At 37.8% G+C, this 15,639-nt stretch overlaps 1 protein-coding gene and 2 pseudogenes across 2 annotated transcripts in view; 2 read left to right on the top strand and 1 right to left on the bottom strand.

Moving 5' to 3' along the window:
• The window catches only part of DAB2 (DAB2, clathrin adaptor protein), a 54,115-nt gene that overhangs the window by 30,518 nt on the left and 7,958 nt on the right, over positions 1-15,639 (top strand). The window contains exons 2-11 of one of the 2 annotated variants that reach the window (XM_006919505.2): positions 1,868-2,060; positions 3,042-3,181; positions 3,862-3,960; positions 5,592-5,723; positions 6,243-6,323; positions 6,764-6,790; positions 7,037-7,090; positions 7,475-7,537; positions 12,467-13,120; positions 14,154-14,316. In XM_006919505.2, the coding sequence (XP_006919567.1) occupies positions 1,970-2,060; positions 3,042-3,181; positions 3,862-3,960; positions 5,592-5,723; positions 6,243-6,323; positions 6,764-6,790; positions 7,037-7,090; positions 7,475-7,537; positions 12,467-13,120; positions 14,154-14,316 (1,504 nt within the window). In that variant the 5' untranslated portion in view covers positions 1,868-1,969. The remainder of the gene's footprint in view (positions 1-1,867; positions 2,061-3,041; positions 3,182-3,861; positions 3,961-5,591; positions 5,724-6,242; positions 6,324-6,763; positions 6,791-7,036; positions 7,091-7,474; positions 7,538-12,466; positions 13,121-14,153; positions 14,317-15,639) is intronic. The other variant, XM_015595330.1, reaches the window with a different exon arrangement.
• On the bottom strand, positions 7,939-8,055 carry LOC112486131 (annotated as a pseudogene).
• Positions 14,566-14,684, top strand: LOC112486127 (annotated as a pseudogene).

The following is a 15,639-nucleotide window of genomic DNA, read 5'->3' as shown; positions in this document are numbered from 1 at the left end:
TCCTGATTTTTAGATACATCAATCCAATCTCACCTGTCTTCATGTGTCTCTATGTCTCAAATATCTCTCGCCTTTCTTTTACAAGGACATCTGTTATGGGATCTAGGGACCTCCCTAGGTCCAGGATGATCCTAACTCAAGATCCTTAATTACAATAGCAAATATCCTTTTCCCAAATAGGGCCACATTCAAAGGTTCAGGGGTTAGAACTGGACATATCTTTTGGGGGCAACTATACTGCACCTCTGTAGCTAGTATGAGGTTTCTCAGATGAGATCCCATCAGTATGACATTTAAGGAACTTGAGCTTGGGGCCAGATAGCTTGGAGACCCAGGTTCTACCACTTTGCAGCTCTGTAGCTTAAAACCTCTGTCCCTTGGCTTTCCCTCTGGAAAAGTGACATAATACTGTATCATAACACTCATAAGGTTACTGTAAATTTTTTAGAGTTAATACAAGTAAAAGGCTAAGAGTGCTTGGCTCCCAAAGAACTCTTGAGTAAATAGAGCTTTGAGTCCTCTGCTATGTAAGTCATTCACCTGTAAAGAAACCTGTCTGGCTACCTACTAGTCAGGTGTCTTTGAGCAAAATTAACTAATATCTCTCCAAATGAAATAATTCAGATAACATTAATTATACATATATTTATATATGTGTATTTAAAGACTATTAAGACTATTTAAAGACTTATGGAGGGAGAGGTTAAATACTGACCTTCAGGAAAACATGTTGACATTTATGAAGTAAGTAAGTACAGTTTAAACTCACTGAGCAAAAACTTGAGACTTACTTTTATCCTTTAAGTATCTAACAATTAGCACATACTCCCGTGTGGTGGACTTGGTCCTTGAATTAAAAAGGTCAAATAAATTGGTGCTATAGACACAGAAATAAGAGGGCTTTTTGGGGTAGGAGAAGTATGCTAGCCCATGAGTGGTCTTAAAAGGATTCCAGAACTATGAATGGCTTTTCTTTTTACCTCTAGTCTTCAGTCCATGTAGAAAGTAAAACTTTTTCTAGCTCCGTCTGAGCTGGGTAGATACTTTGACTCCTGAGAGGTGAAAGAACCTTTTAAAACATTAGTTCACTTCTGTGTGCTTACAGTGACTCTGCGTTTTTCTGTTTTACCTACTGTGATACATGGAAGAGCTTAATAGAGCATGTACCACAACTGTTTTGAGGATAGGAAGGCTAAATAATAGCATAAAAGTATTTACACTCAATGAATTGCACAATAGACACCTCACAGATTCATTCTTTCCCCACGTTGTGTTAATCTCAAAAATAGACATCTTTTAAAGTATAGTGCTTAGATAGCCCTGCAGATCATGTGCAGATTCTTAACATTTTAAAAAAATATTTGTTCATATGAATAAGATAAAATTCATAACTTTATTCTTGGCACTACCTTTATAGTTAAAGGATTTTTGGAAGAACCAGAATGTATAATGAATGCCCAGTTTCATGTGTCAGTTTCAATTTTCTCAGCCCCGGCATTCAATTTGTTTTTGTTTTGCTATGAAACCTTATTGTTCTATGTGTGGTACATTTTGATCCCCATCTTTAATACTAGATTTTTATGCCAAAGGTCCAACACAGACTACTTAGCTAAATAATTGTCAAATGTTACCAGATACCAATTGACTAAAGAAAAAAATCTGGTAAATATTCTCTTTCCATCTTGGAAACTACAAAGGAAACAGCCCTACCCACTCTCCTGCTTTCAGAGTTCAGTCCAGTAGAGGAGAAAGAACAAAATGAGTTTGAAGAACTACACTCGTGAATCCCTAGCTGTAGACCCATTATGTCATAAAGTCTGGGTTTGCTGTGTTATGATCTAATTACGCCTCTGAACTCTGCCTACAGGTGTCTGTAGTAGGTTATGTTCATTTGAGATTTCTCCATCGGGGATTGCCTGGTATCACTGAGTGTCTGCTGGCACTGGCGTTTGCTGTCTGCCTTCTTGCCATGTCTAACGAAGTGGAAACAAGTACAGCTAATGGTCAGCCTGACCAACAGGCTGCACCAAAAGCACCATCGAAGAAGGAAAAAAGGAAAGGTATGGAGAAATCCTCTTGAGGCCAATGATGGGGGCTAGTGGTGGTTACCCTTGAAGAAATATGAAGTTCAGGGTAAAGTAAGAGCTGGCCTTGGCCTTGCTTCAACCTCAGTCTAGTCTCTCAAGTTCTCCTAAACAGGAAAGTTGGACTTTGGCGGAGGATGTTGGTTTACTCCTTATATAATGAGACATGTCTCTGAATCCTGTGATTGCACCAATGCAGGTCCTGCTGGGAAGCTTTCATAGCATCTTGTTCAGTTGATAAATGCAACTATCGAGTATTATATGGTTATCTTTCAGTGACCTATTTACCACTTTGCTTTACTGAAGGAGCTGTTTTTTAAAAATCAAGATCTTTATTTTATTAGACCCTCTTCTTGACCTGCAGTATCACAAGAAAAATGCGAGTTCTTAATCATTAATAGTTTAAGAATATCCTGTGACTTGCTTGCCTTTCACTTCTACACCTTAGATATGGGAACGAGACTGCACAGGCCTTTTCAGAGAAGCAAAAGAGGTTATAAAGATGGGATAATTATCTTAATGATTTTCAAAGAAACTTACTCATAATTTCTTTCTGCCTTATTGACAGTTCGAAATATTAGTAAATTGTGTGGTGCCTTATTTTTTCATTAAAAGACAAAAATATTATCCTCCTTATATTCTTGTAAAAAATATTTTTTTAAAAAACTATGTTGACTATCCCCAAATCCCACCTCACATATTTCTATAACTTTCCCATAATTCAGTCAGTTTTGTACCTTTAAAAGTTTATTTTCTCTCCACCCTAATATCATACACAGTATTACAGAGCATGATTTTACTCAAAGGAAATAAGAATAAGGATAGAAGATTCCATATTTAATCAGTTGCAGTATAATCAAGGGCAATTTGGTTATACGTGGGGCAATTTGGTTATACGTGGGGCTGATATTTAAATACATTTGTAAACTTTATCCTATATTTTTTTTCTTTTCACAGGCTCAGAAAAGACAGATGAGTATCTTTTGGCCAGATTTAAGGGAGATGGTGTAAAATACAAGGCCAAACTAATTGGCATTGATGACGTGCCAGATGCAAGAGGGGATAAAATGAGCCAAGACTCCATGATGAAACTAAAGGTAAAAGGGGAAAACATCCTTTGTCTCTGTCTTAAACAAATGTCCGACAGTTGGTATTATATTAGAAGTTTGTATCTACATATATTTCAATTATTTGAAAGAAAAACTTTTAATTAATCCAGTGGTGTCTCATTTTAGGTGAAGCCATGAGTTTGTTTGCATATTTTGAATGCTGGTCTAGAGACCTAATTTAATCGAGTATAGCAGGGATTTAAATGCCTTTACCTTTGGGAAGATCAAATTTTAAACCTGGAAACGTTCAGGTTAAAGTCAGGATCCTACTTGGAACCTGGTGGTCTTTAGGGTTAGCCTTTTGCTTTTTGAATTTTTGAATTCTAGTACTGTTGCTATGTGAAACTAATTAAATACATAATGCTTGTTACATAAGACACAGTCTAGAAGGAACAGCTTTTAAAATTCTCTAGTCCAGTCTTCTTAGCTTTACCAATAACCACTCGGAGGCCAAGAGAAGTAGAATGGCTTGTCCAAGTTCTCAGAGCTAACGAGTGATGTCCTGACTCAATGTCTTCTAGTCCATCCTGCCGTCTCTTCTGAAAAGTGCCTAATCCTTTCACAGATGGTAAACCAAGCTGAACAAAACTAGCTGTCTTTTAAAATTTTAGTATCAGAAGCATCATAGGGTACTTTTAACGAGGTCTTTCTTGTTTTCTCACCCTCAGGGAATGGCGGCAGCTGGTCGGTCTCAGGGACAACACAAACAAAGGATCTGGGTCAACATTTCCCTTTCTGGGATAAAAATAATTGATGAGAAAACTGGGGTGAGAATTTTCTTTTATTGACACTTTTTTGATCACCTGAATCTGACAAACGATTAATGTCTTAAATTTCAGCTCCCCTTTTTCCTTTTCAAAATTCTGTCAGGAAAAAAAATAGCATGTTTTACTTCTCCAGAAGTAAAAGGCAGAAAACAGATAGCGTAGGAGGTAAGGAGTCAATATAGTTTAGTTTGAAATTTCTTTCCTCTAATAGATGTGAACCTCAGGTCTATAAACACAAGTATACTATAAATATCACTTGGATAGTTTTTTGGACCACAGGTACACAGAACTAGATTAATCTTAACCTCTGGTTTGTGATGCTATCATTGGTCTACGCATAGGTCTCATTTTAATATACTGATCACATGTGAACTTATTGGCCTGTAACACATCTTCCTTTTTTTTCCTCTCTCTTTTCCCTTCCTCCTCACTCCACAGATGTACCTTTGCTCATTTTTTGTGATTGCTCTTGTTTTTCTATCATATACATTGAACAGTCTTGTTTGTTTGTTTTTGAGCCTTATCAAAAAGCTATCATACTTCGAGTCTTCCGGGATTTTTTTCCTCTATTCTCCATAACATACAATCCATCGACTTAAAATGTTTTGCATTTTCATTTTCATTGCTGTAAAATACTCTATTGTATCAAGGGACTGTAGGGAGATCTCCAGTTACTATTCATCCCTTCCTAGAGATACGTACTATCTGACATGCAAAATCCACTAGCCAAACTTCATGCCCTGAAACCCTGGTACATACTCACTCACCATGCTGGTCCTCATGCACTGCTGTTTCTATTCTCCCTCATCTCTCAAGTCTTATTTTCCCAAACCCATCTACGAATGGTGGCAGGTTTCCCTCACAAGCATTCTCTCATCTCCAACACTTCTAAGATGCCCAATATAAACTTTGGTGGCCTTAGGCATTTGGAAACAAAAGCCAAGACACATTCCGATCACCTACACATATCCATGAAAAGTTGAATCCTATTATTTACTTGAAAGGACCAAGAGAAAGTGGGGCAGGGAATAGAGAGGAAGACACCACTAATCAATCACCTGCCACGTGTAACTCCTGGAAATGACATGGCTATCTATGTGAGGTTGAGGAATACTTGATGACAGCATTTAATAACCTCCAGAACGTACTGGGGGTAATTGTTCCAATAATATTTAGGTAATTGTTCTCTGGCCACTCTGAGCCATTATCAGAGGATCCCTGTGAATACTCCTCTAGCTTGGTGATGCTGTTCATGTGAGTATGTCTTTGAGTTGGGAAAGTAGGTCTACTTGAATGGCTTAGGGATTATATGTCCCATCTTCACTTTGGAAATTCTTGATCTCCTAATCTTCAGTCTTTCCTTGCGATGTGGCATCACATCTTTGGGATGAAGAGAATCGAATATTAGTATTTCAAGAAATAATTTTTTCCCACTTTTATTTTCTCCTCTTTGTTTCCTAGCAAGGATAAATGTAGCTCTAGCCTTCAACCAGAGGTGAAAATTTTTTTCTTCCAAATATTTCAGCATTTCATCTACGCCTAAGTATCTGATGCTTAGTTGTGCTAGACTACAAATAGATTCTAGTTTTCCCAGTAAATCATTTTTATGTTTTTTGTTTTTTGTTTTTCAGGTAATAGAGCACGAACATCCAGTAAATAAGATTTCTTTCATTGCCCGCGATGTGACAGACAACCGAGCATTTGGTTATGTGTGTGGAGCAGAAGGCCAGCATCAGTTTTTTGCCATAAAAACTGGGCAACAGGTAATCTATAAGCCTTGAGGTATACCTGTAGGGGAACCTGTGCTCAGTGGAGCATAGGAGTGTCTGTCACTCAACTAGAGAGCTTTCTAAAAATAACTGGAAGTAGGAGGAAGACTAAACAGAGATTCAAAGGGTGACTATTTTTTTTGGTCTAAGGAATCTTAAAAATATCATTGATTCCCATGGAGCGTGTGGCACAAAGATTGTTAGAATGGGCTCTCTTATAAGTTTAATGCTGATTTTAGAACAATAATGAATTATTTCAAGAAATCCTTAATGGACTCAGAAAATTATCATAGTGCTTCTTGTAGTCTAAGTACTTATTAACCCTGCTGTTTTTTATGTATCTAGGGGTGGGATGGGGAGGGGGATGATTCCTCGTAATCCAGGGGAAGGTACTAAATAAATTTAAGAGAAAGGAAGAAAATAGTACTAATCAGAATTGATGAGGGTGGAGAGGACAAAGGGAAGAAAATAATAAGATTAAATACTGATAAAAGATGCTTTCTCTTGCTTCAGGCTGAGCCATTAGTCATTGATCTTAAAGACCTTTTTCAAGTTATTTATAACGTAAAGAAAAAGGAAGAAGAAAAAAAAAAGGCAAGTACTATCTAATACAGTTTCTATGAAACTTAAGACAGTATTCAGGACAAATTTGCATATTATGTAAACATATGGTCTGTCTGGAGAGTTAGCTTCTTTGTGGCTCTCCAAAGTGTAGAAAGTAATGTATTGTCCTTCCCAATCAGGCAATGGGTGGACATTATCATTAGACACTTCCCATTTTCAGTCCTTGACTCCTGTATTTTCTCCCTATAAGCTTCACATCGATTCCAAGGACTGTACAGGACTACCCAGTTTAAGTCCAGTAACTCTATTCAAATCCAGTATTAATATGTAAAGGGGAAGAGAATGTAGGGCAGAAATAATGTGCAAGTGTCTCTCTTGCTTATGCCTGTGAACCCATAGGTATATTTGCTCTTTATTTAACTGCTTTTAACTATAATTAAAGATCATTGAATTTATGTCTTTCTTTTCAGATGGAAGAAGCGAACAATGCAGTAGAGGTAAAATTGGATCTTCTCTTCTTGTGAATTATGCGTGCGAGGTGCATGAGCTCTTGTTTGTTACCTGCCCAGCATGCTCCTCTCCCAGCTTATTATTCTGAATTCATGACCCCTCCGGTCATAGGAGACACACAGCTTAATGATCAGTGCCTAAATCATAACTGCTTAGCAACCAAAACACTAGGAAATTTAATTCTGTACAGAAAACTCACCAACTAAACCCTTAAATATTTGCCATCTTTTCAGAATGGAAATGAGCCCCTAATGACTCTTGATGACCGAGCTAACAAACTGAAATTGGTATGTATATGGTTTTTTATGATTTTTACTTACCTGAACACAGGTTCTACTTCCTATAGATGTTGCAAATACCAAATTTGTATGAAAATCCAATTGTAACAACTATTTCCCTAAACATTAGTATAATATTTATGTCAACATACAAAGTAATCTTTTTAGTAAACACATCTGAATCTAATCTGAAAACTTTTTAAAGAGTGTGGACCAGATGGATTTGTTTGGGTACCTGTCTACACCTCCTGACCTAAATAGCCTAATATCAAATCTGTATTAGTGCAATGAAAATCCAATTGTGACAACTATTTTTAGGAAACAATTACGACAATATACAAAATAATCTTTTTTAGTAGACACATCTGAATCTAATCCAAATACTTTTTTAAGGCTGTTGACCAGACGGATTTGTTTGGGGCCATGTCTACACCTCCTGACCTAAATAGTCCAACAGTAAGTGTCTGTTTTTAAATTTGCAATGTAATGGAAATGACATCTATAACACAGATTGGCAGTTTAACCAGAAATCTTGAGCTTCTCATTGAAACTTAGAAGGTGATGGCTGATTTTTCTGCATAAAGTGTAAATGACTACTAGAACAAATTTGCATCATAAGAACAAATTTGCATCACCATGGGAACCCGTCAGCACTAATTCAGACATATTAATATTGCTTAGAGGTTAAATCTGAGCAATAGGTCAGGCAATGTAGTCTTTCTTGGTATTATTTAGGATCAGAAAGAGGAGCCAAATTATAATTCTTGGCATAAGCCTACTAAAGGAATTGTGTTAGATTAATTAATTGTAAAGACTCCTGGCCTTTCCATTCGTTTTCTATTTTTTTTTTTTTTTTATGCCTACAGCACCTGGTCTTCCTAGGTGGTCTCCCATCCATGTACTAACCAGGCCCAACCCTGTTTTAGCTTCCGAGATCAGACATCAGGCTTATTCAGGGTGGCATGGCTGTAGACCATGGACCATGGCTGCACTGGGGCACGAACCCAGAACCTTCTGCATATAAAGCGGACATCCTAACCGCTACACTATGGAACCACGTCCCGTTGTCTATTCTTTCTATTGTGATTTATCATAAGCTTGGTGTGAAGTAAGGCTTAAGTAAGAGGCTCAGTTATGTTTAACCAAAGCTTGTCCTTGTTAAAAAAAAAAAAAAAAATTCTCATTTTTTACAAGATATTGTAATGTATAAAGTCTTCTTAATATTTATTGATTTGTAACTACTCTGTGAGAATAGAGCAATATTTGTCTTTACAGATAAGGAAATGGTGATTCAGAAAAAACCTCATTTACCCGAGAAAGAAGTTCAGATTCAACACTTAAGTCCAAGTCTCACACCTTCCAAATCAGGCCTTAAGTGAAATTACCCATGCACTTTCGAATGGCTTCTTACAACTTCTATTATTTTTTACCAGTTGCTTGAGTACCCGCTATTTGCCCTGCACAGCAGTGAGTGAGCTGCACAGTGTCAATGGCAACATAGAGTTTACTATCCAGCATAAAGACCAACATTAAAACTAATCATAAAGCCTCTTAGTGAATGTTAGTTATAGGATATTTATCTAATTTTGAAGTTCAGATAATGCCTCCAAGTAAAGGAGTTTCTGAACTTGAACATAAAAGACGAGAAGGCAATAACTCCACAGAAAGGTCATCAGTCTAGAATAATGAGGAGACTGTCTAGGAGTCTCTTATATCAGGGAATTATCAAGCAATCCTACATGACCAAGGTGATCATAGTAATTAAAGCCTCAGCAGATCAAGGACCAGGTAAGTCTTACTGACCCCAGAGTATTGCAGAAAATGCCAGGCCTATGAAATTTTATATCAAATGCCCAGGCCCAGTAAGATGGGGAGGAACAGGGACTGCCCACACACATCTCAGCCCCCAACCCTGTGAGATTCACAATGCATAACAGAATTTTAGAGGCCCCCAAAAGCCCACAATAGAGAAGTCTACTTAATGTTCTTTTTTAATGTCCTAACTCACTTGTCTATGCAACCCTTCATACTACACTTCATTTGGTGCCGTTCTAAGGATAAACTTTTTGAAATATTGGATTAGATAATTCTGAAGGGTCCATCCTAGCTCTGAGGTCCTTTTGATTCCTAAGCAACTTCGCACCCTCCTCCATTAATACCCCCTTCCCAAAGAAAATTGATATCTGAATGATATACTTTCTAAGTATAACTGACAAACAAGGATATTGAAAGAGATAAAAGCACTCAAGCTATGAAGTAGAGTTCCAGTGGGAATGAGAAGGAAATACTGACTGCTTAATCTGCTTCTGTTGGCTTTTAGAAAGTTCTAAAACAGGAAACAAAAAACAACAACATGAGTAATCCTGAGTCTCATTGATATTAGACTTCATGCATTCTACTTTCGTTTATAAAAATAAATTGCAAATTTTTGTTTAAATTAACAATAAATTAAAGGAATAAATACTATCAAAGTAGATGGTATTTGATAAGTAAGAAAATGCTGACAGCACTGATTATGTGCTGTCAGACTTTACCAACATATTCTTACATATCAACTCATATCTGTAGGTCAGAAAATAGATCTATTTCTACTTGACAAAACAAGCATGTTTAAAAATATTCAAATGTTACAACAATTGCAATGAAAGAGGTGACGAGAGGAAGAAATCTAAATTACCTAGACTTTTTGTTTGTTGTTCCCTGCCACATCTGCCTCTCTCCTGACATATATACAGAATACTTTTATGCATTTCAAATAAAGCTCATGATGCAAACTAAGCAACATTATTTTGAATGTAATTTTTATTCAAAACCACTTGAACAGCATTTTTCCATACCAATCTCAAAAAAAAAAAAGAGAGAGAGAGAGTAGAAAAGAAGAAAAGATATGCTCTAACTTTAAAATTTTGACCATTCAAAAGCACAGTTATTATAAAAACATAACGTCTGTTCCCCCATCAAGGAAGTTAAATCTGGTGCAGAGATGAGATCAAGACACAAAGCACAGTGTCATGTATACGTAAGATGCCTTAGGTGGTCACAGGTATAGCTGAAATAGAAGGATCAATGGGAAAAGGCTTTGTAAAGAATCTGAGCTTGAGTAGGGTCTTTGAGGTGTATCAGAAAATAGAGAATAGTTAAGCTAAAAATAAACTGGGTCCTATTGTGGGTCATTTTGAAAGTCTGGCTAATGAAGTTTATTTTAATATAGGGAGTAGATGGAAGCCATCAAAAGCTTTGAGTAGAGAAGTCCAGTATTTGGCAGGTTGGAATGGTTAGGTGCGATTAGCTACCAGGACAAGAGCTAGGCTATTTAAAACCTTATCTCTGTACAAACACCTTTGGGTGTCTTCATGCCCCTCTTACTGGAGCTCCTTAAGAGCAGGGACTGTATTTCACTTTCGTGTTTCCAGTGCTTGTCTCTCAGGTCCTCCAATGATGGCTGAGCAGATGCAGTATTGACGGTCCAACAAAGAATTCATGAAGCTCTGACCCAGGGGGTGGATGAGGAGTCTTGAATCTTTCAGTTGTAGTCTATGAACTAGACTCTTAATCAAACCTAACCTGAGGAGACCCTTATACATTTTACTTATAGGATGACTATTCAGAAGTCTAACATTGTGGCTCCTGTTTGGTGTCCTAAGAACTTCTTCTGAAGTATTTGAAAAGGAGAACTCTGCCAGATGTGAATACCCAACTGTCCTAACCAGAGGTGGCTCGTCATAAATAAATAAATATTGAAATCACAAGCTTTTGTAATACATTTTGTCCTACCTTTTGATTGTTTAAGATCCCTACATGAATAGATCTTCCAATCCATTTCTTTGATTTAAAAAAAAATTTTTTTTAATTATAAGCTCTTTCTTCTGACAAGTTCTTCTGATTATTAAGAGAAAAGCTGGTTTTTAAAAATTGTGTTTTCTACCTAACAGTAAAGGAAACCAAAAGATAGAATAGTAATTAGGTCTGATTTGGGACTTAAACTTTCTAAAAATTTGTTTTTTTCGGCCCCCTTTTTACATTTGAGAATTTTATATTCCCTTAAGGTTGTTTTTGTCTAAGTGATCAAAATATTTAGTAATCTGTTCAGGGTAATACTAGAATTCCCATTTTCATTTCAGCTAGGTAGTTTTTATTATTTACATTCTTCTGTGGCTACCATAGTTAAATAACAGATCAAAGTCAGTCAGGAGGAAGATCTGTCAGTGAGACAGCTCTATCCCAGGGTGACTCCTAATTAGTTATGCCATTCACCTGAATAAAGACATGTCAGATTGATCAAATTTGCTGCTTTTATGCTGAAAAGGATGTCTTATCTAACAGATGAGAATATAAATAATTAACATACCAGAAAATGATAGAGGGTAGAATTTGTAGAGTTATGCATTTGATATGTCTTTCAAATTAACTCTTAAATCCACATCTCCACCTTGTACATAAATTAAAGATTAGATTAGATGATACGTAAAATAAATTAAAGATTAGTTGAATTCATCCACTAAATAGGTGAGAAACACTATCACAACATAGGCAACTCTAAGCTATATTATTTAAAAATGCACAAATACAAAAGGTTGATGTAATATGTTATGTTAGGTTATATCACTATTTTGAGTATCACTTTCTTAGAAAGACATAGACAAAAGAATGTGTCCAGAGGAGAGAATAGGATGATGAGGATGAGAGATCCAACTTGGCTAGCATCTTCAAAAAGATTCTTAAATATTTAAAAAGGCATACCTGACAGGCTGCGATGTGAGGGGGAAATCTTTGTGTCCCCCTAAAGGAAAGTCCAATTATAGGGAAATATATTTGACCTTAAACTTCATTATAGCCAGAACTATAAAATATGAATGTATTAGCCAATAAATTTGCTAATTTAGAAATATGATGTTATGTGACTCTGGGTGTACAATAGAAGGAAGTGTGCATCAGGTAGGAAGCTGGGTTGGGCTTCTGAAGTCATTTCATACTTTCAAGCTCAGGATACTTAGATAATCACTTGAAGTGACTCACAGCCAATTCCCTTTAAGACTTTTAAGGGCATGTATTGAAACAATGATGATCATGAACTCAACCAGTCGGTAAGGGTGAGCAGAGACATGAATAAAGTAAACAACAGTAAGTTTTTACTTAATGAGGGGCCAGTGAAGTTGAGACTTAACTAAAAGGTCATGGGGTGGGGGATAGGCCGGAGGTCCTACTCTACAATTAGTAAATGCACCCGTGGAGGTAACAGGAGGAGATAATGGTCAACCAGTTTGTCAAGATAAAAATCTAATGGGGATTTTGATAATCCTGGTCATTTTATGTAGCTTTCTCATTTGAAGTCACAACATGGACTAACACTTTCTTTTTTTTTTTTTTTCTTTCCAAATGTGTTAGGAAAGCAAAGATATCCTGTTAGTGGATCTAAACTCTGAAATCAACACCAATCAGAATTCTTTAAGAGAAAATTCATTCTTAACAAACGGCATCACCTCCTCCTCTCTTCCTCGACCAAAGCCTCAGGCATCTTTCTTGCCAGAAAATGCCTTTTCTGCCAATCTCAATTTCTTTCCCACCCCTAATCCTGATCCTTTTCGTGATGATCCTTTTGCACAGCAAGACCAATCGACACCCTCTTCATTTGATTCTCGCAAATCTCCAGACCAGAAGAAAGAGAATTTGAGTGGCTTGTCCACTCCACTGAGTAATGGGCCCCTGAATGGGGATGTTGATTACTTTGGTCAGCAATTTGACCAAATCTCTAATCGGACTGGCAAACAGGAAGCTCAGGCAGACCCGTGGCCCCTTTCAAGTCCGCAAACACAGCCAGCAGTGAGAACTCAGAATGGGGTATCTGAAAGAGAACAGAACGGCTTCCATATCAAATCTTCCCCGAACCCTTTTGTCGGAAGCCCTCCCAAAGGACTATCCGTACCGAATGGCGTAAAACAGGACTTGGAAAGCTCTGTCCAGTCCTCACCACATGACTCCATAGCCATTATCCCACCTCCACAAAGTACCAAACCAGGAAGAGGCAGAAGGACTGCTAAGGTGAATTGTCTTCTCCACATATCCGTTGGCAGAATGCATGTTCGGTATCAAAGGGTGGTATGATGCAAGCTCTTTTTCCTGCTGCTATTGTAGTTTCCTGTGTGGCTGTAACATAGAAGGTGGGATAAGGTACATTATTCTCCAGGAATACCGTCTTCTGATTGCCACCCTTTTAAAGCTTCTCACTCAGCAATGTTTGTCGCTCCCTGCTTTCCGTTTGCATGTCCTGTCATTTATTATTAACTAAACACAAGTTTTTTTCATTTTTAATGCTGCTATGCTTCTGTACCTCTGGTAAGTTTGAAGGTCACATTCTGGGGATGGGAGGGCAAGGGTTCTTGTGATTCCTTTTGTATTTTCCCCACACTAACACACTCCCTACACATACCTGTCATATTGCATTAATATCCAAGGTGGTGGTATAAAATTCTCGAGTTGTCTCCTCTATTCAAAGCTGACTGGATAATGCATTGTCTTAAAAAAAAAACACACTTATTTACTATTATCACTTCATTCAAAAGCAATTTAAAATGTGGTTTCTGCAAGCATTTTTTTAAATCTCATTGGAATAGGTAGGCTGCCCTAATGATTAGACTATTGTATCATCTTTATGCAGACTGATTCAAATCCACTAGAATTAAAAAAAAAAAAAAAATTAAGCTACTTATTTATAGTTGTCCTTTCTTTTCCAGTCTCAAGCTTCCATCTGATAAGGAGACCAGACAGATACAAATGCGCATATAAGTAAATTAGATTTCACTTTTGAGAGCCCTATATTACATCAGTCACTAAGACCCAATATTCCTTGCATTTCAGAGATCCTTTGTTTGTTTGTTTGTTTGTTTGGTTGGTTGGTTGGTTGGTTGGTTGGTTGGTTTTTTGTAGTAGTTTATCAGTAATAGAAACAGGTTTTTGTTGTTGTTGTTGTTGTTTTTTTTGGTGATTCCCAAATTTGAGGAACAGAGCAGGAGACAGAATAAAGCTGTATTTCTCTGTTACTGAGTAGCTTTTATCTCCCTCTCTGCCCTGCCAGTCTCCAGCAAATGACCTACTTACGTCGGACATCTTTGCTCCTCCCGACTCAGAACCCCCAGGCCAGCCGTCACCTACAGGACAATCTGCAACCCCACCAACAAACCCTCTGGATCTCTTCAAAACAAGTGCCTCTGCCCCTGTGGGATCCCTTGCAGGTCTAGGTAAGTCCCTAGAGACTGAGTTAGCTTTGGCTCTGTTAACCTTCATTCATAAGACCATAATGCATAGGAGGAAGGCACTTCATATCCATAAAGGTTTCAGGGGAATATGATTTGAGCATCCTAGGGAGCCTTTCTTCCACTTTTACTTCTGTACGCCTCACCCCCATTTGGTACTCTTGACTTGTAATTGAAATTTGGCTCCGTGAGTTGCCGTGTCGGAAGAAGTTCGTTTTCAATATTGCACTTACCATCTATGGCCATGACATCCTGAACGTGCCTGATCTTGTCTGATTTCGGAAGCTAAGCAGGGTCGGGCCTGGTTAGTACTTGGATGGGAGACCACCTAGGAATACCAGGTATTGTAGGCATTAAAAATATATATATTTATTGCACTTACCTAAAACAATGGATAATGGCCTACTAAAGACAATTATAGGGATTCTGAAGCTCAGACCAGCTTCATTGGAGAAACAGGGTTGAGATGAGAGAGACTTATCTATCGTCTCTATAGGAAAAGTAGCAGCATGTATGTCTTTCTTGTAAGGTGCCATTGCTAGATCAAAGCCCTATCTCCTATTAAATGGATAACCCTCTTGGGAGGGATATATACCCCAAGAGGGATATGTTAAGTCTGAAGCAAGTGTAAGTCATGGAATGGAAGTTCTAGGTCTGAGTCTAGCTCTGGTCCTAGGCATATGGTGGGTGTGGGACAGACATGTATCCTGATCATCTCCACATACTCAAGCCTTAGTAGCTCCTTGCTCATGTTTTGGCTAACCGAGTGTCTTAATTGAGTTAGAAGATAGGAACTAGAAACCTGAAGTTGAAAAGAGCAGAGATAAGGGAAGAGGTGGGATTTCATCGGATACCTAGGATATGCTGTGCTGTCATTCATAACTGTGCCCTTAACGGTGTCATGGGAGCCATAGAGCCACTCTATGGCAGGACAGTGGAGAAGGCCACCTGGCTGAGGGCTGACCTTGTTACTCTTCACCCACATCCTTCAGTTCTTTTCTGCCTCCGTGATACAGTCTTCAGAAACCCCCACAATAGTCTTTGCTGTCCTGCTGGGGATTCTCTTTGTGTTTCTGCCTCTTGGCACTGTCACAAGTACCAAATAGACTCTGTCTTGGGAGAGAGTCGAAGGGAGCTCTCGTCCTCATTTTGTAAAATTTGATCAGAGATCTTGGCTTTCTCCGCCTTTGCAGAGTAATCACCCAGACCTTGTTTTTGTTTTTGTTTTTCTCTGCTGTTTTCCTGCAAAAGGACATAAATGTGGTTCTTTCATATTAAATCCTTTTAATCATATCTGGAGTATGGAGG

This window comes from Pteropus alecto, unplaced genomic scaffold (assembly GCF_000325575.1).
Source record: "Pteropus alecto unplaced genomic scaffold, ASM32557v1 scaffold338, whole genome shotgun sequence".
In the NCBI taxonomy this organism is placed as follows: domain Eukaryota; kingdom Metazoa; phylum Chordata; class Mammalia; order Chiroptera; family Pteropodidae; genus Pteropus; species Pteropus alecto.
This window is presented reverse-complemented; position numbering and strand designations above follow the sequence as displayed.